The sequence below is a fragment of the Pecten maximus genome, chromosome 16 (assembly GCF_902652985.1).
Source record: "Pecten maximus chromosome 16, xPecMax1.1, whole genome shotgun sequence".
Taxonomy (NCBI): domain Eukaryota; kingdom Metazoa; phylum Mollusca; class Bivalvia; order Pectinida; family Pectinidae; genus Pecten; species Pecten maximus.
In genome coordinates, this window is record NC_047030.1 from 22,553,379 (window position 1) to 22,577,175 (window position 23,797).

At 37.9% G+C, this 23,797-nt stretch overlaps 1 protein-coding gene across 1 annotated transcript; it reads right to left on the bottom strand.

Moving 5' to 3' along the window:
* Positions 1 to 7,726: 7,726 nt before the first annotated feature.
* On the bottom strand, positions 7,727 to 14,543 carry LOC117314823 (caffeoyl-CoA O-methyltransferase 1-like). Its single transcript, XM_033868931.1, has 6 exons — positions 14,145 to 14,543; positions 13,482 to 13,638; positions 12,969 to 13,178; positions 12,068 to 12,168; positions 10,922 to 11,100; positions 7,727 to 10,274 (listed from the first exon to the last, which is right to left on the bottom strand). Exons 1-6 carry the CDS (start codon positions 14,298 to 14,300, stop codon positions 10,271 to 10,273), a joined length of 807 nt encoding a protein of 268 aa, XP_033724822.1. The 5' UTR covers positions 14,301 to 14,543; the 3' UTR covers positions 7,727 to 10,270.
* Between the last annotated feature and the right edge of the window lie 9,254 nt (positions 14,544 to 23,797).

Here is a 23,797-nt window from a genome sequence, read left to right on the forward strand (position 1 = left end):
AGACACTGTACTTAATATATGACTAAATAAAGTATATATAGTAGGACGATACTGAATACAAACATATAAACAGTGTCATATAACCCTACTCGCTTGGAAACAACGTCACTTTGAGTTAAGTGAAGGAAGGAATCGTTAAGAAAACATGCTTCGAGCTAGCATATATCAACATCATGACAGCTTTATTATACGCAAAGGGATAGATTGAAACGCTTAAAATTGTCACAGGAGCCATTACATAAGTTTACTAAACTGCCATTGAGGTCGTAGATGATGAAACAGATAAATGTGTCGTTTGCCTTGTGATCTAATTAGTATATGCTTAATTTGAATAAAATCAGTCAATAATTGGATTTAGACCAATAAGATGCCAGAAATTGCGACCAATTTGTTGTTACAGAAAACCAAATTGATGCAGTCCCATAATATACCTTCATGCCACATTCTAACAAATTCGGGCATAATTCAGATTTATTAAACGCTATTTAGACGCCATGAGATGACGGAAAATCTGTCGAGTAGGAACACGTAATGAATTTGCTTTGTCAATGCACATACCAATTCTTATAAAAGTCCAATGTGTCATTTGCGAAGCACAAATTGTTATTAGAAACCATTACAGAAGTCCCTCAAACGCAATTATCCACATAGTCTCTAATACCCCTACATACCAATTTTATCTGATCTATATCAAAGTAGACAATGCTTAAATTTCAACCAATCAGAGGCCAGAAAATGGCGGTAGTCCCCTAATACCACTGCATACCAATTTTTTTCAAAATGGAAAATAATCAAATATTAACCAACCAGATGATAGCAAATGTTGACCAATTTGTTGAAATGTAAAAGTGTCTTATTTACATACCAAATGTCATCAAAATCGGACAATATTTAAATTTCAAGAAATCAATTGACATAAGATAGTGGCTATCTTGGTTAACCGATCGGAAAATAAAGGGTCCATGGTACATCTCCGACCACTCACTCACTCACTCACTCACTCACTCACCCACCAACACGCACAGCAACACCAACTGGATCTTCTTATAAAGCATATTTCATTACACTACACCTTCATGCCAGACTCCATCAAAATCAGACCATATCACTGATTAGTAAATACATCAACAATAATTATTCAAGGCCTACATATTCAAGTGGTTGCATCATTTTGTTTCTCAAAAATCACGTTTATCATATCAACTTTTTTTTTTAGAAATAAACTCTCACGGAAAATTGGTATAACATGTACAATAAATTTGATATATATCTTATTGTTTCCTGAACAATGATTTGATAATATCTTCATCAGATATATAGAAATATACATTCCTTCAATATCAATTAAAATGAACACAGCAACCATTTCCTCGCTAATGATTTCATGTTTTAATTAAGTATATGTGTCAATTGTCCTTTATTATCCCAGCTACGACAATAGTTACGGTAATGGCACGTTAAAAAAGGATTCTATATGCGTAACTACAAAACTGTGAACAACTTTGGTTAAAACACGTCATCGGAAAATTTACCTTTAAATAGCGAGCTCCACTACATATTCTCAGTAGTCTCATGCCATATCACTTCGCCGATACTGGAACCTGTCGGACAATCAGAAATATGAATGACTGTGCCACCACCAAACTTCTATTCCGGAGTATTATGAAGGGAAATTATAAATCGGTGAAGATATTGGTGGACGGAGGAGCTGATATCAACATCACTGACAAGGATGGACAAACGCCTCTTATGAAGGCTTGTCTAGAATTAAACATATCATCAACATCAGATGCATCGTCTTCCAGGTACAAGATTGTGCAATATTTACTCCAACATGGCGCTAACCCTAATGTAAAAGACAAGCAGGGACGATCAATAACCGAAATGAGACTGCCTTCTTTTTCGGATACCTGGTTAGAAAGAAGGACACAAGAAAAAAAGAACTCAAACTTCAGATCGCATACAAACACTAATGATGAGTGTAGTACGTGCGAACAAATCCGTTGTTATCATTTCAAAGAAAGACACAACCAATCTTTGGATGTTACAGAAGAAGTAATGAATGGAGATTGTCGTACGAAGAGAATTCACACAGAGACAAAGATATTTTCTTTGCAAAGCAAAAATGAAAGTGTCAGTGCTAGATGTTCCCTGGGCCACAATTACACAGACGAGGGAACTCTAATCGGAATCACAAAAAACGGAGAGAAACCTGTTTCTAGGATCCACAAAAGGACAAGTCAGGAGGGCCTGGCGGACACTAAAGAAAAGCAAGTGAAATGTAGCGATAATTGTCAATCAGGTGTACAGTTTGTACTTCTTGATGATGTCAGCATCTCATGGATTGACTGACAATACTTTTGCTGCTGTTGATGAACATGTATATATGGACGGTTGTTATTAATGACATGTGTATAAAATGTGTATTCCAAATTAAGTGAAACATTCTCGATCATGTATGCTTTTGAAAAATCTGATATGAGGTAGAAAGAACTCAACTTATGAAATACTAACGGTACATATTTTACTGATGTATTATATTTATGTTATATGAAGCAATATTTTGTGATATCCAGATATTAAATAAACGTTCAATGGAGTCGATTGTTGTTGTTAATATGTTTAAATATAACTGAGTGATATAGAATATATCAGCGTTTTGGTCCCTCTGCGGTACGACTGAAGGTACAAGAGAACTGTCCCTAGTAACATTTGAAAACTAACTGAGGGAAAATATTTGTTTATTGCAGGACAAACAACGATACTAATTACTTCGGATTTTATATACCGCTATTTCACAGCAATATAGCCGTCTCAAAGTTAATATCGATGGCCATTTGACCTTTAGCGACCTGTCAACGTCTCTCACAACTCCCCTGGCGAGCATTCAGCAGATGGTGCCATTTAAGCGCTAACAGCTGACAAACGAAATTCCTTTTTTTTCTAACATTTTTGTCTAATATCTTTAACGTTTTTGATCAATTGATATATTCACAATCCACGATTTCTGTCTCGAATTAACTATGGTTATCAAGCAAAGCATGTGCTGACAAAGATTTAGTAGGAACGTTGTCGAATGTACTAGAAACTGCTCGTTTCAGCCATTTGTTGTTAGCATACCTCATGGAAATGTTAAATATGCACATGTGCATTTCCGCAATATTCAGTCTAGGTTTTGACTAGATACTTGACGTCAGCTTTTGTAAACAGATCATCAGGTAACAGGAAAAATCGCTAATAATGCGTTGATCAGTCCTTTTAAAATGGCGCCGTATAGGTGACGTTTTGTAGCGTCACAAAGAAGACTCGACAGGGTCCTGCACTATTTGAGCAAAAGTGTGTTGCCGTATTCTCGGGGATTCCTATGCTTAGACCAGAGAAGTATTGTTTCTGTTCAAACCCGATAGGGGAGATTTTTTCATGATTTTAACTTTCACTGTCATCCCTACGTCGTTGACACTCAAATTTATAAGAAGACCTTTCAATATCTTGATGACAAGAAGAATATCTAACAGGAAAAACTAATCGTCTTTTCCCACGAAAACTGAAACTGTCTAGTTAAAGATGTATACCCAACCTGTTAAATGGGTCCATCTTTTAAAACCCGAAGGGTACACTTCAATACTTTAGTTAAATTGAATTAACAGATTAAACAATTGCAACGTTGGGGGTATTTCAGAATCATTCATATTTTTGTTGATTTTATCAAAGGATAGATAATGGTATTGAAAATTTTTCTAGACAACTTTGCTGTCCATTCTCTGAATATAAAAACATGCTGAGACTTATCTTTTGATAAACCAGTAGAAAGACCAAAACCTAAACCCAACCAGGCTAGGAAAAAATCACAAAAGTTAAATTGAATAATATCTCTCGGTTTTAATAGGCGAACCAGTCGCTATATGATGTAAACTCGTCAGTAAACAAATAAACAAAAGAATTTAAACAGAGGATACATCTTTATTTGTTTTCCCCTGAAATTGTACCAAATTCATTTCATCATTTATTTGTTAATTCTATATGAAGCAGATTGAATAAATGCTGAACATTTATATCAACACAAGACTTAAATACATAATCATTACACGGAAGCATACCAAAAATAGTGGGGACTTTGTCCGGATTATAAACCGTAGAAAAGAAGGAAAGGAAGCGTTAAACTCAAGTGGTAGGCTAATTTGAAATGATAAACACAAATTAATATTGAAAAATTAATGACGCACGACCCACTAATTACGCCGAATGAGGCACGACCCACTAATTAGGCTGAGTGACGTACGACCCACTAATTACGCCGAACGACACACGACCCACTAATTACGCTGAGTGACGTACGACCCACTAATTACGCCGAATGAAGTACGACTCACTAATTACGCTGAGTGACGTACGACCCACTAATTACGCGGAATGACGCACGACTCGCTAATTACGCCGAATAAAGTACGACTAACTAATTACGCTGAGTGACGTACGACCCAATAATTACGCCGAATGACGCACGACCCAATAATTACGCCGAATGACGCACGACCCACTAATTACGCCGAATGATGCACGACTCACTAATTACGCTGAGTGACGCACGACTCACTAATTACGCTGAGTGACGTACGACCCACTAATTACGCCGAATGACACACGACCCACTAATTATGCTGAGTGACGCACGACCCACTAATTACGCTGAGTGACGTACGACCCACTAATTACGCCAAATGACACACGACCCACTAATTACGCCGAATGACGGACGACTCACTAATTACGCCGAATGAAGAACGACTCACTAATAACGCTGAGTGACGTACGACCCACTAATTACGCTGAGTGACGTACGACCCACTAATTACGCCCAATGACGCACGACCCACTAATTACGCTGAGTGACGTACAACCCACTAATTACGCGGAATGACGCACGACCCACTAATTACGCCGAATGACACACGACCCACTAATTACGCTGAGTGACGTACGACCCACTAATTACGCGGAATGACGCACGACTCACTAATTACGCCGACTAAAGTACGACTAACTAATTACGCTGAGTGACGTACGACCCACTAATTACGCCGAATGACGCACGACCCACTAATTACGCCGAATCAAGTACGACTCACTAATTACGCCGAATGATGCACGACTCACTAATTACGCTGAGTGACGCACGACTCACTAATTACGCTGAGTGACGTACGACCCACTAATTACGCCGAATGACACACGACCCACTAATTATGCTGAGTGACGCACGACCCACTAATTACGCCGAATGACACACGACCCACTAATTACGCTGAGTGACGTACGACCCACTAATTACGCCGAATGACGCACGACTCACTAATTACGCCGAATGACGTACGACCCACTAATTACGCTGAGTGACGTACGACCCACTAAGTACGCTGAGTGACGCACGACCCACTAATTACGCCGAATGACGCACGACTCACTAATTACGCCGAATGAAGTACGACTCACTAATTACGCCGAATGACGCACGACCCACTAATTACGCTGAGTGACGTACGACCCACTAAGTACGCTGAGTGACACACAATCCACTAATTACGCCGAATGATGCACGACTCACTAATTACGCTGAGTGACGCACGACCAACTAATTACGCCGAATGACGCACGACCCACTAATTACTCCGAATGAAGTACGACTCACTAATTACGCCGAATGACGTACGACCCACTAATTACGCTGAGTGACGTACGACCCACTAAGTAAGCTGAGTGATGCACGACCCACTAATTACGCCGAATGACGCACGACCCACCAATTACGCTGAGTGACGTACGACTCACTAATTACGCTGAGTGACGTATGACCCACTAATTACGCCGAATGACGCACGACCCACTAATTACGCTGATTGACGTACGACCGACTAATTACGCCGAATGACGCACGACCCACTAATTATGCTGAGTGACGTACGACCCACTAATTACGCTGAGTGACGTACGACCCACTAAGTACGCTGAGTGACACACAATCCACTAATTACGCCGAATGATGCACGACTCACTAATTACGCTGATTGACGCACGACTCACTAATAACGCCGAATGAAGTACGACTCACTAATTACGCTGAGTGACGTACGACCCACTAATTACGCTGAGTGACGTACGACCCACTAATTACGCCGAATGACGCACGACCCACTAATTACGCCCAGTGACGTACAACCCACTAATTACGCCGAATGACGTACGACCCACTAATTAGGCTGAGTGACGTACGACCCACTAATTACGCTGAGTGACGTACGACCCACTAAGTACGCTGAGTGACACACGACCCACTAATTACGCCGAATGATGCACGACTCACTAATTACGCTGAGTGACGCACGACCAACTAATTACGCCGAATGACGCACGACCCACTAATTACTCCGAATGAAGTACGACTCACTAATTACGCCGAATGACGTACGACCCAATAATTACGCTGAGTGACGTACGACCCACTAAGTAAGCTGAGTGACGCACGACCCACTAATTACGCCGAATGACGCACGACCCACCAATTACGCTGAGTGACGTACGACTCACTAATTACGCTCAGTGACGCACGACCCACTAATTACGCTGAATGATGCACGACCCACTAATTACGCTGAATGATGCACGACCCACTAATAACGCTGAGTGGCGCACGACCCACTAATTACGCTGAGTGACGCATGAACCACTAATTACGCCGAATGACGCACGACCTGCTAATTACGCTGAGTGACGTACGACCCACTTATTACGCCGAATGACGCACGACCTACTAATTACGCTAAGTGACGTATAACCCACTAATTACGCCGAATGAAGTACGACTCACTAATTACGCTGAGTGACGTACGACCCACTAATTACGCCGAATGACGCACGACCCACTAATTACGCTGATTGACGTCCCGACCACCTATTTACGCCTGAATGAGCAGACCCCACTAATTAGCTGAGTGACGACGACCCCCACTAATTACGCCATCCACCACCCCTATTCCGGAATGCCGACTCCTAATTACGCCGCTATTTCGACCTATAATTACCCTGAGTGACGTACGACCCACTTATTACGCCGAATGACGCACGACCCACTATTAGCCAATGACGTACGACCCACAATTACGCCGAGATGCGTCACTCCTAATTACGCTAGTGACGCCTCACCTATTACGCTGATATGACTACGACCCACTAATTACGGCCGAATACCACGACCCACTAATTACTGATGACGTCACTCCACTAATTACGCCGAATGACGCACGACCCACTAATTACGCTGAGTGACGTACGACCCACTAATTACGCACGAGCCAATGACGCACGACTCACTATTACGCCGAATGACGAACGACTCACTAATTACGCCGAATGAACGTACGACTCACTAATTACGCTGAGTGACGTACGACCCACTAATTCGCCGATTTACGCACGACCCACTAATTACGCTGATGACGTACGACCACTAATTACGCCGAATGAGCACGACTCACTAATTACGCTGAGTGACGCACGACCCACTAATTACGCTGAGTGACCACGACCCACTAAGTACGCGAATGACCACGACCACTAATTACGCCGACTGAGCACGACTCACTAATTACGCTGAGTGACGCACGACCACTAATTACGCCGAATGACGCACGACCCACTAATTTACCCGAATGAAGTACGACTCCCCCTAATTACGCCGAATGACGTACGACTCACTAATTACGCTGAGTGACGCACGACCCACTAATTACGCTGAGTGACGTACGACCCACTAATTACGCTGAGTGACGTACGACCCACTAATTACGCCGAATGACGCACGACTCACTAATTACGCCGAATGAAGTACGACTCACTAATTACGCCGAATGACGCACGACCCACTAATTACGCTGAGTGACGTACGACCCACTAAGTACGCTGAATGACACACAACCCACTAATTACGCCGAATGATGCACGACTCACTAATTACGCTGAGTGACGCACGACCAACTAATTACGCCGAATGACGCACGACCCACTAATTACTCCGAATGAAGTACGACTCACTAATTACGCCGAATGACGTACGACCCACTAATTACGCTGAGTGACGTACGACCCACTAAGTAAGCTGAGTGATGCACGACCCACTAATTACGCCGAATGACGCACGACCCACAAATTACGCTGAGTGACGTACGACTCACTAATTACGCTGAGTGACGCACGACCCACTAATTACGCTGAATGATGCACGACCACTAATTACGCTGAATGATGCACGACCCACTAATAACGCTGAGTGGCGCACGACCCACTAATTACGCTGAGTGACGCACGACCCACTAATTACGCCGAATGACGCACGACCCGCTAATTACGCTGAGTGACGTACGACCCACTAATTACGCTGAATGACGCACGACCTACTAATTACGCTAAGTGACGTATAACCCACTAATTACGCCGAATGAAGTACGACTCACTAATTACGCTGAGTGACGTACGACCCACTAAGTACGCCGAATGACGCACGACCCACTAATTACGCTGATTGACGTACGACCGACTAATTACGCCGAATGACGCACGACCCACTAATTATGCTGAGTGACGTACGACCCACTAATTACGCTGAGTGACGTACGACCCACTAAGTACGCTGAGTGACACACAATCCACTAATTACGCCGAATGATGCACGACTCACTAATTACGCTGAGTGACGCACGACTCACTAATAACGCCGAATGAAGTACGACTCACTAATTACGCTGAGTGACGTACGACCCACTAATTACGCTGAGTGACGTACGACCCACTAATTACGCCGAATGACGCACGACCCACTAATTACGCCCAGTGACGTACAACCCACTAATTACGCCGAATGACGTACGACCCACTAATTACGCTGAGTGACGTACGACCCACTAATTACGCTGAGTGACGAACGACCCACTAAGTACGCTGAGTGACACACGACCCACTAATTACGCCGAATGATGCACGACTCACTAATTACGCTGAGTGACGCACGACCAACTAATTACGCCGAATGACGCACGACCCACTAATTACTCCGAATGAAGTACGACTCACTAATTACGCCGAATGACGTACGACCCACTAATTACGCTGAGTGACGTACGACCCACTAAGTAAGCTGAGTGACGCACGACCCACTAATTACGCCGAATGACGCACGACCCACCAATTACGCTGAGTGACGTACGACTCACTAATTACGCTGAGTGACGCACGACCTACTAATTACGCTGAATGATGCACGACCCACTAATTACGCTGAGTGGCGCACGACCCACTAATTACGCTGAGTGACGCACGACCCACTAATTACGCTGAGTGACGCACGACCCACTAATTACGCCGAATGACCCAAGACCCACTAATTACGCTGAGTGACGTACAACCCACTAATTACGCCGAATGACGTACGACCCACTAATTACGCTGAGTGACGTACGACCCACTAAGTAAGCTGAGTGACGCACGACCCACTAATTACGCCGAATGACGCACGACCCACTAATTACGCTGAGTGACGTACGACTCACTAATTACGCTGAGTGACGCACGACCTACTAATTACGCTGAATGATGCACGACCCACTAATTACGCTGAGTGGCGCACGACCCACTAATTACGCTGAGTGACGCACGACCCACTAATTACGCTGAGTGACGCACGACCCACTAATTACACCGAATGACGCACGACCCACTAATTACGCTGAGTGCCGTACGACCCACTAATTACGCTGAGTGACGTATGATTTCTTATTTCGATGAGTGGCGTACGATTAAGTAATTAAGCTCAGTGGTGACTGTACGATTCACTTATATTGCTGAATGACTGATAACATACTTATTACGCCGGACAAACGTAAGACCTGCTATTAACGATACGTGATTTTTACCTACACTGAGTAACGTTAGGCGCACTTATTAAACTCAGTGAAATAAGACCCACTTATTACGCTGAGTGGCGTAAGAAGAAACAATGGCGCTTAGTGACCCAGTGTTTACGCTGAGTGACGTAAGGTCAATAAACAACGTTGAGTGATGTAAGACCCACTAATTTCGGTGAGTGACGTAATTACAGATGGCCAATTAAATTGTCAGTAAATAAATCACCGTTGAAACAGTTCTATACATCGTATGCCCTATATGTTTCCTTCGAAATCTTCATTCCGTCTTATCGCCATGACACCGTCCCGGATTGGAATCATCACCTATCCAACATCAAGACATGCATTTGTATCACATAAGAAAATTAATAACATTGGAAATGATTCATTATCTTCATGTTGGAGCAGACAAACGAATGCGGTAGGGGGTGAACTAATCAAAGCATCAACTAGGCGGAGAGTATCAAGCGAAAATACCGACTTACTGAAGAAAAGGATTCTTCGAAAGCAGTGCCTAAGAGAAATATTCAACTGAACTCCACGGCTCTTACAATAACGAAATCAGTGACTATCGGAATAATCTTAATAAGAAGCTGGCTATTTATTTTGTTTACAACAGTACTGTCTAGTGGGGAAAATTACCTATAAAACGACTGGATTATTCGCGCCTGTAAAAAGTAGTATCTATCGGAAGCAGTGAACTACAAGACGCTTAGCAATTATCTTCAAAAGTTAGGTTTCGCGGGAATAAAAATCTTACTGAATTATGGTCTCATAGCATTTGTTTATGGATGTAGCGCCTAGCGGGAACTGTAAAGTATTGGTTTTTGGCCTTTTAACATTTTGGAACAAAGATGGTGCAAAATGCAATTAATAACTTAATAATAATTATCTGAAAGAATACTTAATGAATGTATTCCAGTATTGTTATTGATATGTCTGATTTTGTTGGTAAGAGGCACCACATTTACCTGACTAACTCTGTCATCATTGTACACAAACTTGTTGAAGTTTGTGATGACCATGTTTGCCCTTCTCCATCCCCTGGCAGGAGGGCAAGATCTTCTGATAGGTAGGCCATGCCTCCATGTAAAGCGTTGTCTATCAGAATAGTACCACGAGGGGCCAACATATTGTTGTCCATGATTATCTGTAACAATGTTGCGGAAGGTGATACGGCTATAATGATTGCGTAATTGAGTTCTTAAAATAGTGTCAATATATTGAGACAAGGTCTCAAATCCAAGTCCACGTGTAATGATGAGGGGCTGAACATATATCGACAAAAAATAAATTAGCAGATATTAATAAAGACAAGTTAGCATATAACGGCACTGAAAACCATTGTAGATATCGGCATTAAAGGAAAACTTGTCAGATACCATTATTGACCCACTTGACAGATATCAACAAATAGAGTTTTAATTAGAATAAGAATGTTAACGTGTTGGAATTGTCTATTTGAGGTTTTACATTGGAAATGTCTGACTTTGAATAATTACGATATATCTTTTTCTCTCGAAAATTCAATTTTGTTATTTTCTACTGCAGATTCCTTGTCTACTGGTTTTAGATACATATAACATTCCTTCTTTTTGGGTTTTAAATATGTATTACATATTCCTTGTTGTCTTGTTTTAGATACTTATGATATATTCCTTGTCTACTGGTTTTAGATACAAATGACAGTCCTTGTTTTCTGGTTTTATGTATGTACATTATTGTAAGACATATTCCTTCTTTTCTGGCTTTATGTACGTATGACATATTCCTTGTTTTCTTGTTTGATGTACGTATGACATATTCCTTGTTTTCTTCTTTTAGATACTTATCTTTTGATATATTCCCTTTCTATTGGTTTTATATACATAAAACAGTCCTTGTTTTCTGGTTTTATGTAAGTATGACATATTCCTTGTTTTCTGGTTTTATAAATGTATGACATATTCCTTGTTTTCTTGTTTTAGATACCCATGATATATTCCCTGTCTCCTGGTTTTATATACATATGACAGCCCTTGTTTTCTGGTCTTATGTAAGTATGACATATTCCTTGTTTTCTTGTTTTAGATACCTATGATATTTTCCCTGTCTACTGTTTTTTTTTATATATCTACCTTGTAGTAGTCGATGTAGCCTTCCTTATTAGCATCAATAAATATCACGTCATATTGTTCACCTTCTTTGGCAAGTTGTTCCATATTTTCCTTAGCCGGTCCTACAACCAAAATAACTTTTTTACATTGACATTTAATCCTAGACAAATACTACAATATCCTTTATGTCCACACTCGACAACTTCATATCTATATGTTGATTTTATGTATTCTCGATGGTCGAGGACATATAAGTACCACCGGCCTTGTATCTCAGCCCCAATAGGAGGTAGAAAAGTATAAGATAACATGCCCAACCACTTCGGTTTTTTCCGGTGTCTTTCCACAGTACTTCTCCGTCAGGGCTAATATGAGAAGTTTGGGTACGTATAAATCGTTTCGCAATTGTTATCACATAACGGCTTTCGTGTTATATTTTGAGTTTATTATTATATGTAACATAAGCATTTATATCGTATCATGTCCTGGAGTAGATACGCAAATGTCATCATGTTAAGGAAGTGCCTCTGCCCGGCTTTGGATTATGTTTACAGGGCGGGTGTCGTGGATGAAGCAGAAGACGTTTAACCTTCTGGAACATCTGGTTTAAGAATCCTCGTACTTATTCAAGAGTTTCCGTGCAAACTAACAGTTTTAATTTTTTAAGCAATGTTGACTTTATGACACGGATATAATGATGATTTATTCAGTGGTTGGAAAACACATGTAATCATTTATTAAAAGAGTCATAAATTCGGTTCATTTTCATTAGTAAATCTTGACACAAAATTTATGTTTTTCTCTTCAGATGTTTGTTATAAATGAAACTTTCTGCGCCTGGATTTATTGATTTAATATCAAAAGGGACCCGTCGAAGATTTAATATACATGTACCGCATATGATGTTTTGCTACTTTCTTACCTATCCTGATTTCAACCTTCTTTCCGTGAGGTGACTGATCTATGAGCTGCCGTGCGAAGTCGCCGATATATTCAGAAATCTCCAATCCGACCACTTTTCCGTCGGCAGGAAGTGCTTCCGCCATAGCAAGGGCGCTATTTCCAGTGAAAAGACCAACCTCCAAAATTCTCCTAGCATTAGACATGCTGACAAGCGTTTTCAAGAATGAGCCTTTAATTAACGAGACAAAAAAAAAAAACGTTATTGAAACATTTATCTATAATTGTTCATGTTTTTATTTTATAGCCTTCAATATCTTTCTTGCAATCTTTCTCGTAAACAATCCAGTCTCAACTTCATTATAAATGTCCCCATTCTATAATATTGTATCTTTCCCTCGAGTTGTCCGTTAAAATCCATTACCCCTTCCAATAATTAATTTCCGTACATGGTTATCTTACCCTCGAGTTGTCCGTTAAGATCCATTACCCCTTCCAATAATTACAGTGTAATTCCCGTTCATGGCTATCTTACCCTCGAGTTGTCCCGTTAACATTCCAGGCCCAACCTTCCACTGTATATCTCTGTTTTCGTACACGTGTAGCCACGGATGTTCCTCAGTTTTGGAAATCAGTTTATTTATAGCCGTACTTGAGGGTAACGTAATGTTGTCACAATATTCTTCCCGAGCCTACAAGTAAAAAGAAATCCTTCTACACCTTGTATAGGATACTTGGATGTCAATATTATTAGGTTTTAAACGAGTCTTCAGTAATTTACGCAGGTGAGTATTTTTATGTTTTTTTTGAAAAAACGACATTGATAATCATAGACAGAATATTGGTCAGAACATACTGCCCAATGCAATATCAGCGCTTTCTCTTGCTAATCTTACTCGTAAGGCTTTTTTTTTTCTTTCTTTTTTTTTTTTTTTACAAAACTCATGTGAATTGAATATTTGATTAATCGAAACAAAGATGCATCACAATAACCACTGTTCTGAATTCGTTCCATTTGGAGTGGGAACCGAAAAATCGACGAATCTCAATTTTGTAAATAAAAAGACCCAATCAGATTGGACAAAACCGAGTGTTAATTCATCACTGGTATTCATTATAGGGTTAGTTAATATAAAATTTTATCGAGTTGACAACTTCTGATAATCTACTGGTAAATATGGAATAAATATGTACTTACATTGACGCAGTCTATACACGACTGTATCTGTGCCTGGACATCACTAGGAAGTCCTGTCACATTGGCCATTTCCTGAAGTTTCGTAAGGTGACGTAAAACCGGCTGGCCCCAGAACTTCGGAATAACAGGGTCAACAAAAGCAGGTTTGTCACTCATGTTTGTATCTAGGACACTGCTCACTAATGATTAAAAAAAACGATATTGTGTTTAAGTTCCTCAAGAAACAAACGATTTCATATCATCTTCATCAGAAATATATTGTTTAATTGAAGTGTACCCGGAACGAAGACAATATTCAATCATGATTTTTCTATATAACCACCAAAGAAGAATGTCGCTGACCGCATCAAAGCCCGCTTTTAGTCATGAAAGACACTTCATTCAAAAAGAAAAAAAAAGTAATATATTATATAGATTCATCATGATCTTAATAGACTAAATCTCTCCAAAATGAAAACCAGTGCTGGAACCTACAACGTACTTCTACAGATATAGATTTTTTTCACATGCCATGATATCATGGCTTACCGACGTTTAAATGCTTGAGAAAGATGTATATACGATAATTGTCAGTGAAATTATGTAAAAGTGCTTCACAATAATTATATTGATAGTTTACATACAGGTACATACCTCATAGGTTATTGTTAAAACAATAACTCTAGCTCCGATTGTTTTATAGTGTATAACCAAAATAAAAAGCCGTACAGCTTAGTCCATTAATGTGACTAATTATAATAAATACTAAAAACTTATTAAACTCGCAATGATTAAAGTGTATGTGTTTTGTTAAATAAATTATCGTGAAGTGATTGAGATCCTTTTGATTTCACTTTCTATCTGTGTGTCGCAAGTCATATCTATACAAACATGTTCGGATAATTATGTATACTCAACTTCGAGTTGGTAAGTATACCGCTAAACAGTTACCACGTGTGAAATTATGGTTCACAAGCTCGTCACACCTGTCACAGCACCACAGGTGTCTCTGATTTATGGCGTTTTTTTCGCCACCCACCGATAATTGCTTGTGAGTTGACGCGTTTGGTTTCCATACCTATCAAAAGTGTTATAGGGTTGTACGTAAATTTAGCTTGAGTATTGTAAAGAATTGCGTTTATACTATAGGGAATTCATATTTTGTTAAAATTAGACACATTATTTATATTTGAATTCAGTGAGTTCCGTTTGTTCTACAGATAATAAAAATTCGTATCACAAAAGTTTGCCTATAAAATAATTATCCAAAGTTGGCTCATTCATATACCAATTATGTTTACTCTATGAATCTTGTCTGGGAGTTATCATCCCTTCATGGATAAGTTTCAACTCTTCAAGTGGATTTGCAATTTATCCATTGCTGTTTTAGCTAGTAAGAATTTAGATTCTTAAACATTTATTTACATCATGCATGAATTGCATTTTAAACTTCTATCACTAGAAGCTATGTAACCGAAATTAATATTGGTACAACAAACCATGCCGTCATAATAAAGGTTATATGATGTATATGACATATTATATACGGCCTGTTATAATAGAAAATCAGTAAGATGTACATGTTATATACGGCCTGTTATAATAGAAAATCAGTAAGATGTACATGTTATATACGGCCTGTAATAGAAAATCAGTAAGATGTACATGTTATATACGGCCTGTTATAGAAAATCAGTAAGATGTACATGTTATATACGGCCTGTTATGATAGAAAATCAGTAGGATGTACATGTTATATACGGCCTGTTATAGAAAATCAGTAAGATGTACATGTTATATACGGCCTGTTATAGAAAATCAGTAAGATGTACATGTTATATACGGCCTGTTATAGAAAATCAGTAAGATGTACATGTTATATACGGCCTGTTATGATAGAAAATCAGTAAGATTTACATGTTATATACGGCCTGTTATGATAGAAAATAAGTTAGATGTACATGTTATATACGGCCTGTTATAATAGAAAATCAGTAAGATGTACATGTTATATACGGCCTGTTATAGAAAATCAGTAAGATGTACATGTTATATACGGCCTGTTATAATAGAAAATCAGTAAGATGTACATGTTATATATGGTCTGTTATAATAGAAAATCAGTAAGATGTACATGTTATATACGGCCTGTTATAGAAAATCAGTAAGATGTACATGTTATATACGACCTGTTATAATAGAAAATCAATAAGATGTTCATGTTATATACGGCCTGTTATAGAAAATCAGTAAGATGTACATGTTATATACGACCTGCTATAATAGAAAATCAGTAAAATGTACATGTTATATACGGCCTGTTATGATAGAAAATCAGTAAGATGTACATGTTATATACGGCCTGTTATGATAGAAAATCAGTAAGATGTACATGTTATATACGGCCTGTTATGATAGAAAATCAGTAAGATGTACATGTTATATACGGCCTGTTATAATAGAAAATCAGTAAGATGTACATGTTATATACGGCCTGTTATGATAGAAAATCAGTAAGATGTACATGTTATATACGGCCTGTTATGATAGAAAATCAGTAAGATGTACATGTTATATACGGCCTGTTATAAAAGAAAATCAGTAAGATGTACATGTAACACACGGTCCGTTATAATAGAAAATCAGTAAGATGTACATGTTACATACGGCCTGTTATGATAGAAAATCAGTAAGATGTACATGTTATATACGGCCTGTTATAATAGAAAATCAGTAAGATGTACATGTTATATACGGTCTGTTATAGAAAATAAGTAAGATGTACATGTTATATACGGCCTGTTATAATAGAAAATCAGTAAGATGTACATGTTATATACGGTCCGTTATAATAGATCAGTAAGATGTACATGTTATATACGGCCTGTTATGATAGAAAATCAGTAAGATGTACATGTTATATACGGCCTGTTATAATAGAAAATCAGTAAGATGTACATGTTATATACGGCCTGTTATAGAAAATAAGTAAGATGTACATGTTATATACGGCCTGTTATAATAGAAAATCAGTAAGATGTACATGTTATATACGGTCCGTTATAATAGATCAGTAAGATGTACATGTTATATACGGCCTGTTATAGAAAATCAGTAAGATGTACATGTTATATACGGCCTGTTATAATAGAAAATCAGTAAGATGTACATGTTATATACGGCCTGTTATAGAAAATAAGTAAGATGTACATGTTATATATGGTCCGTTATAATTGAAAATTATATGTCTCTGGTTTCGGTAGCACTTGTTATTAACTTGTTCACAAGTATAACTTAAAAGGTTTTTTTCAGCGCTTACATGATTGTTGTCTAATTCGCAATAATTGCAGGCACGTGTTCACGTTTGTTTATATATATTTCCTATATGGCGGCTCTGATCCCGTTAACCTGTGACGTCACAGGTCGATAGGGTTTACCGAAACGAGGTCAACACCTTTAGGCTTAAGGTGTGTTTTCAAGAAGAATCGCAAAAACTCTTAAACTAAAGTTGCTATGAAAGTTGTACTTACAGCATTGCTTGTTTCATACTAAATTACATTGTGTAAGCTTAATATAGTAAATCGTTCCGGCTACACTCTAAATGTTATTGTCTTGAGAGTGCCCGTGTGCTCTTAAACAATTACATCATTTCTAATGAAATTCAACTTTTATGTTCATATAAAAAAAATTCATGTCAATATAACTGAAGTATAGCAAATGAAAATTCCTAACAGAACTTGAGATTCTCGTAAATATAATTTACTACGCCTGTGCAATCTTGTTTCTTGGCCCGACTGAAGCTTAGATCAATGTTACATAATTCATTCTTGATGTATTGGGTTTTTCGTTTTTTTTTTAATAATCCGGTACTAGAGAATGATTGATATATATATACTACCGACAGTGAATATCTGCCAAGCTCTATGTAATTATTGGCTTAAATCCTATTTCATAGATCCAAATTGGAAAATAACATTTGGCAAGAGTCATTACAAATTAAGTTGGCCATCTCCTAACAGGAATAATTCAAACCACAGATGATGATAAAGAATGTCAGTTCAATATATACTGGTATGGAGCGATTTTAAAGTAACGCAAACACATACAAAAAAGATCTTCAAGTCAAGTTCATAATTGAAACATATCAAAAAATTTCCGCTGAATCTAATAAAAGTTTGCGCTTGTTTGAACACATCACAATTAGTATCTAAAGCCAGATTTTCATTTTCAAAAAGTATTTTTTTTCAATATTTGATGCATATTTGAAATATTGAGATGATCAAAACTACGGTGCAAGCATTTGAATCAGACTGATATTCGAATAAGAAGCAATAAGCATTTTCACAAAGCCGCAAGATATGCAATTGGATTGAAGTCTGCACGGTAACGATCTTGTTAGAGAGGACTGTACTCATGTCTTAGTCTAGTATTAACAATGTTTAGTTTACTGTCACCACGTCAGTAAAAAGTAGGTAGTATATATGGTATATTGGTAGTAGAAATAGAGGATATCTAACAGTGTCTTCAGTAATACCAAATATATTTCACGAGTGGGGCTAATATTTTGATATTTTTCACGAGTGCGCAGCACGAGTGAAAAATATCAAAATATTAGCCACACGTGTGAAATATATTTGGTATTACTGAAGACACTGTTAGATATTCTGTTTATTACATTTTTTATCAACGAAAAACCTACCCCGTATGCTTACTAGGCCTACAGCCATAATTTGTAAACAAAAAAAGTAGTTTCCCCTGTCCAGGTGCTGACATATATGTCGGGCTTTCTGATTGGTCAATTATTTTGGTATTTTCTAATCATTAATTTGATTGGTCAAATCAGCAAAATATCACTTTTATAGAATGAATAATTTGTGATATTTCACTGGTAAAAATGTAATAAAATCTGATATTTGGAATTAGTTAGTAATGATTATATCTAAGACCATGTTTGTTAGTTCCTACTTTAGATGGAAGTAGATTTGTTAGGCAGTATGATACTTATCCTGTTTGCAGATAAACTGATGCTTTCGTCTCCATTTTTCTCTACCTGAAGTAATTCAAGAGCAGTTTCTTAATATAATGATTCCTTTCTAGTACATGATTGTAAACCTATCATCATTCTAGCTGCTTCAAACTGACCCCTCTCTAACTTATCAGAATCGACCAAAGTGCAACCATCTCAAACCTCGTATGCATATTCAAACAAAAAGTGGTAACAAAGCATTCAACCCAAACATATATACTTGGATTTTCAATTTCTTTATAGCAGATTTAGAGATTTTCCCTAGACGATCTGACTATTTTGCGTCTGAATTGAATGTTACACCAAGGTGCCTATCCATACCGCTAAAATTCTAAATATTTCCATTAGAAGTAAGATGTTCATTTACAAGTCAACTGTAATCCCACCTAGTTAAAATTTCCAGATCCTTGTTTCAAACATATCTAGAAAAGAATATGATTTCTTTAAAGACGTATCTTCAACAGAGAAACATGATGTAGATTCTAGTACTAGTACTTGTATAGGAATTAAGTAAAACAGCGGTCCAATTTTTGAACCCCAAGTAACTCAACACATATAATCAAGCGAGATTGTTCGATCTCCAGGCTTGACGGTCTCTATCCTATGGACTGCAACGTGATGATATACACATCCGGTAATGTGACACGGCATGTTATGTGTACAAATAAATACAATGGTCAACATTCTTTAAAATAAAATTCGTATAACGGTTAATACAAATATTTGTTCTCGGTAACTAAATATTTGACATTGCGATGAAGAAGTTTATCAATGTTTTTTTTTTATCTTTGAATATTTTTGAATATTTTAAACAGGATTAGATATTTGAACTGCAATTTGGTGATGAATCAGTGACAGTTCTGTGTAATAAGGGTCAGTAAAGTCTATTTCTGAATATTTTAAGAAGGATTCGATTTCTTAAGTTTGATACTCTGTTTGGAGACGAATACACAATCTAGTCCATATAAAAGCACATGAAATTGTTGCATTTGATTGCACGCCAACACTGATCGTCCACGTAAACACACCTACAATCAATAGTCTACATTGGATGACCTTATCGATCACTTGGATATCATCGCTTACCCAAAGTCGTAGTAGAACAGTGAAAATGATGTGTAACTCTCAGATTAATGCCTATCCTTCAAATTCCTCCTCTGAAATAAAATTCACACACGAGTGATAAATGGTAAATAATGTATAGAGCCAAATTGTTGTCTTATTCTTTTGACAATACTGTATTTTATATGTGTATTGTTAATAAAATATTTTGAAATTAAATTGTAGAGCCAAAATAGTTCATTTATTTTTCGACGTACGTGGAAACGCTTGAAAAGTGAAGTAAATAAAAAAAAAAAACTATTTAAGGACATATATAGTGTTATGTTATGTGCTCCTAGGTTTTTTTTCTTATTAATTTTATTTGTATCCTTTATATCGTTGATAGCCCCGGTGCATCGTTGGCCAAAGGGACTCTTCTCTACGTTTCACTCATTTGGCCCGTGGAGCACAAGCTTGAAAACGTTCAAAATGTTTATCGACTAATCAAAATGCTTTTTATTAATAAATCTCTTCTTGGTCTGGAAAATAGAAAAGGTAAACCAAAATTGATGTGCAAATGTGTTGCCAAGGTTTGTTTCATTGTTAAAGGGTTACCAAAGTCGTTTGTCTGATGAAGGTAGTCACCGAAACGACACGCTCAAATTCTACACTGGTTGTGATATACCAAGGTCAATTATTGCTCATTTGTCTGATGAAGTTGACAGCGTAGTCACCGAAAACTTCACCTTGGTCCTTTTTCTGATGAAGGTGACAGCGAAGTCAACGAAAACGTCACGCTAAAATATACATTGACTGTGATATACCAGAGTCTATTACTGGTAAGTTGTCTGATGAAGGTGACAGTGCAGTCACCGAAACGGCACGCTCAAATCATACACTGGTTGTGATATACCAAAGTCTATTACTAGTCATTTGTCTGACGAAGGTGACAGCGTAGACACCAAAAACATTAGGGTGAAATCATACACTGGTTGTGATATACCAAAATCTATTACTAGTCATTCGTCTGATGGAGTTGACAGCGTAGGCACCGAAACGCACGCTCAAATCATACACTTGTTGTGATATACCAAAATCTCTTACTAGTCATTTGTCTGACGAAGGTGACAGCCTTGTTTCAAACATATTTAGAAAAGAATATGATTTCTTTAAAGACGTATCTTCAACAGAGAAACATGATGTAGATTCTAGTACTAGTACTTGTATGGGAATTAAGTAAAACAGCGGTCCAATTTTTGAACCCCAAGTAACTCAACACATATCAAACCAGTAGCAGAAGACGAATTATTTGTGGGCACTTTCCATTGTTTAGATAGTTTTTTAATCCATGAAGTATATTTCTTCTTCTTCTAGATCAAGGGTAATATTATGATAGAATTCTATTAATTGTTACACAGCTCAATGGCCAGGCATAAATCCTGACTGGTACTGATAAAAGAGAGAGAGAGAGAGTTTAGAAAATGATTATGCAACTACTTACATGATTCAACTATTTTATCAACCGTTCACAAACGAGAAACTGGTATATAGTTGGCGGAAAATGCCTATCATCCTTCTTGAAAAGCGACATGACCTTTTTAAACTATCAGGATAAAACGAAGTAGGTAACGATAAGTTAAAAAGAAGATCAAGTAACCTACATTCAGTTTTTGCAGTGTACTTTGATATATGGCGGATGATTTCATCCATACCTGAGGCTTTGCTATGCTTTCAATTCAACATAATATATTTCACTCTAGTTAGCTAAAGATGGTATTTAAAATAAACTCTATGTTTTCCGGTTCTAAAATAGGAATATCGTGTATGTACGTCTCTGGTTAGTGATACTGCAAAAAAATAATTGTTCCATTCTGCTAAGTCCTTATCGTCAACTAATAAACGTCCATATGTTGAATCAACTAAAGTCCCTGAATTTCTCGTCAATTCCTTGATGAGTCACCTGTATTTTTTTATATCATATACGTCGTTTTATATTAAGTACAAGTCTGTAGGTGTATCATGTTTATACATGACAACAGGTGGCGCTGTATTAAACATACTGCAATCATGATCGCACACAACAGCGCTAGCAGACAACGCATAATTATAAACTACGGTGACCGGGTAGCAGCTGCAAGTTAGAGCTTTTTGTAAACGAAAATAGTAATAATTACACAGCATTTACAGTGGATGTATATCTTTAGAATAAGATAATAACATTCATTGAGATTTTACGGACTAAGTGATTGAAGTACACAAACACACTTTGAGTCACTGAAATGTGAGTTAGCCTGTAAAAATTCCAATGCGATACATAATTGTAATTTATCATATCTCGGACTGTATTGTTGCATTTGATTGCTTAAAATCGTGGGCAAAACTCTCCTATGAGACAGTAAAAAGTCTTGGGGGCAATATGGAGGCCATTGTCTGTCACTTCGAAATTACATCTTCCTGTGTATTTTTTCGTATAGAATCGTTCTAAAATGGTTGGAAACATTTAAAAGAGTTATCTCTCGTTCGCCGTTTGAAAATAGTTGACGTCAGGACTTGAAAGCGTCTCGACAACTAAAAAGTGACGAAAACCGGACAAAGGTTCGTGTAGAGAAGATGATGAAGTGTCACAATCATTCTGCAAATTCGTTAAGTCAAAAAGGGACAGGATGCAGAGTTTAAGAATTTAAGTAAATTAAATGAAGCCTTCCTACATTCCTACCCAGACGTTAGGAATCCTTAGAAAACATCGGGGTATTTATCTCCCTTGGTTGGAACTCATTCCGCACGTGAGCCCGTATATAATCCCGCAAGGTGTCAGAGAGTGGTCTCTGATCCTGAATTTCTCAATGTAGAGCCACGAATCGTGAGTACTCAATGCACTGCTGGGTTTTTAGATAGGGGAGCATTAATTAGTCATCTAGAGAAGGCTGGTGTTACTTTTCCATACAATACCGGAACAGGATAAGATATGTCCTAGGTGCGATAATTTCATTATAGGTTTGCTACTGACCTCGATGGAACCATAGGGGCCAGTAAAATTCAAAGGGGTGAGGCCGAACCTCCTATGCATTTTACTGACCCTCTATGGTTTCATAGTAGTCTTGCTCGGCCTCACCTCCTATGCAATTTACTGGCTCCTGTGTATATTCTAAACTATATTACTATTCTAAGACTTAAAACGTGAAAATCAAATTTTATCAGTATTCCATATTTTCATCATCTAAAAGTGATAGCGTTTTGAATCCCACGTTCGTTCACCATTAGGTAAATTGTGAATAACTACCAAGCATATGCAATTGAATAATATGTTATAAGAGAATTAGTGGAAGGGGTGTGGGATTTATCAGGATACATTAAGGATAGTTACACAACCGTTATATTTTTTTCGAGATATAACCATATTGTTAAAAAAATACCTTCGTTATACTTGTAATGACCCTATTTTTCCACTTTTATATGTGAGATTTGAGAAATTCTAAAGGAAATCTTGCTTTTCTTCTAACAATAACACTAACATATCATCTGTATTTATAGAAATAACTTAGGGTCTGAATTTCCACTGACAGACAGCTGTCAATTAAAATCACAACCACATAATGATAATGAATGG

What these genes read in the sequence shown, in the direction of transcription:
- LOC117314823 (XM_033868931.1), bottom strand. Translation starts at nt 14,300, where the DNA reads ATGAGTGACAAACCTGCTTTTGTTGACCCTGTTATTCCGAAGTTCTGG. An exon ending in CGTGTATAGACTGCGTCAAT is followed by an intron (nt 13,639 to 14,144) that starts GTAAGTACATAT and finishes TTTTACTTGTAG; the next exon opens with GCTCGGGAAGAATATTGTGA. An exon ending in GTTAACGGGACAACTCGAGG is followed by an intron (nt 13,179 to 13,481) that starts GTAAGATAGCCA and finishes CGTTAATTAAAG; the next exon opens with GCTCATTCTTGAAAACGCTT.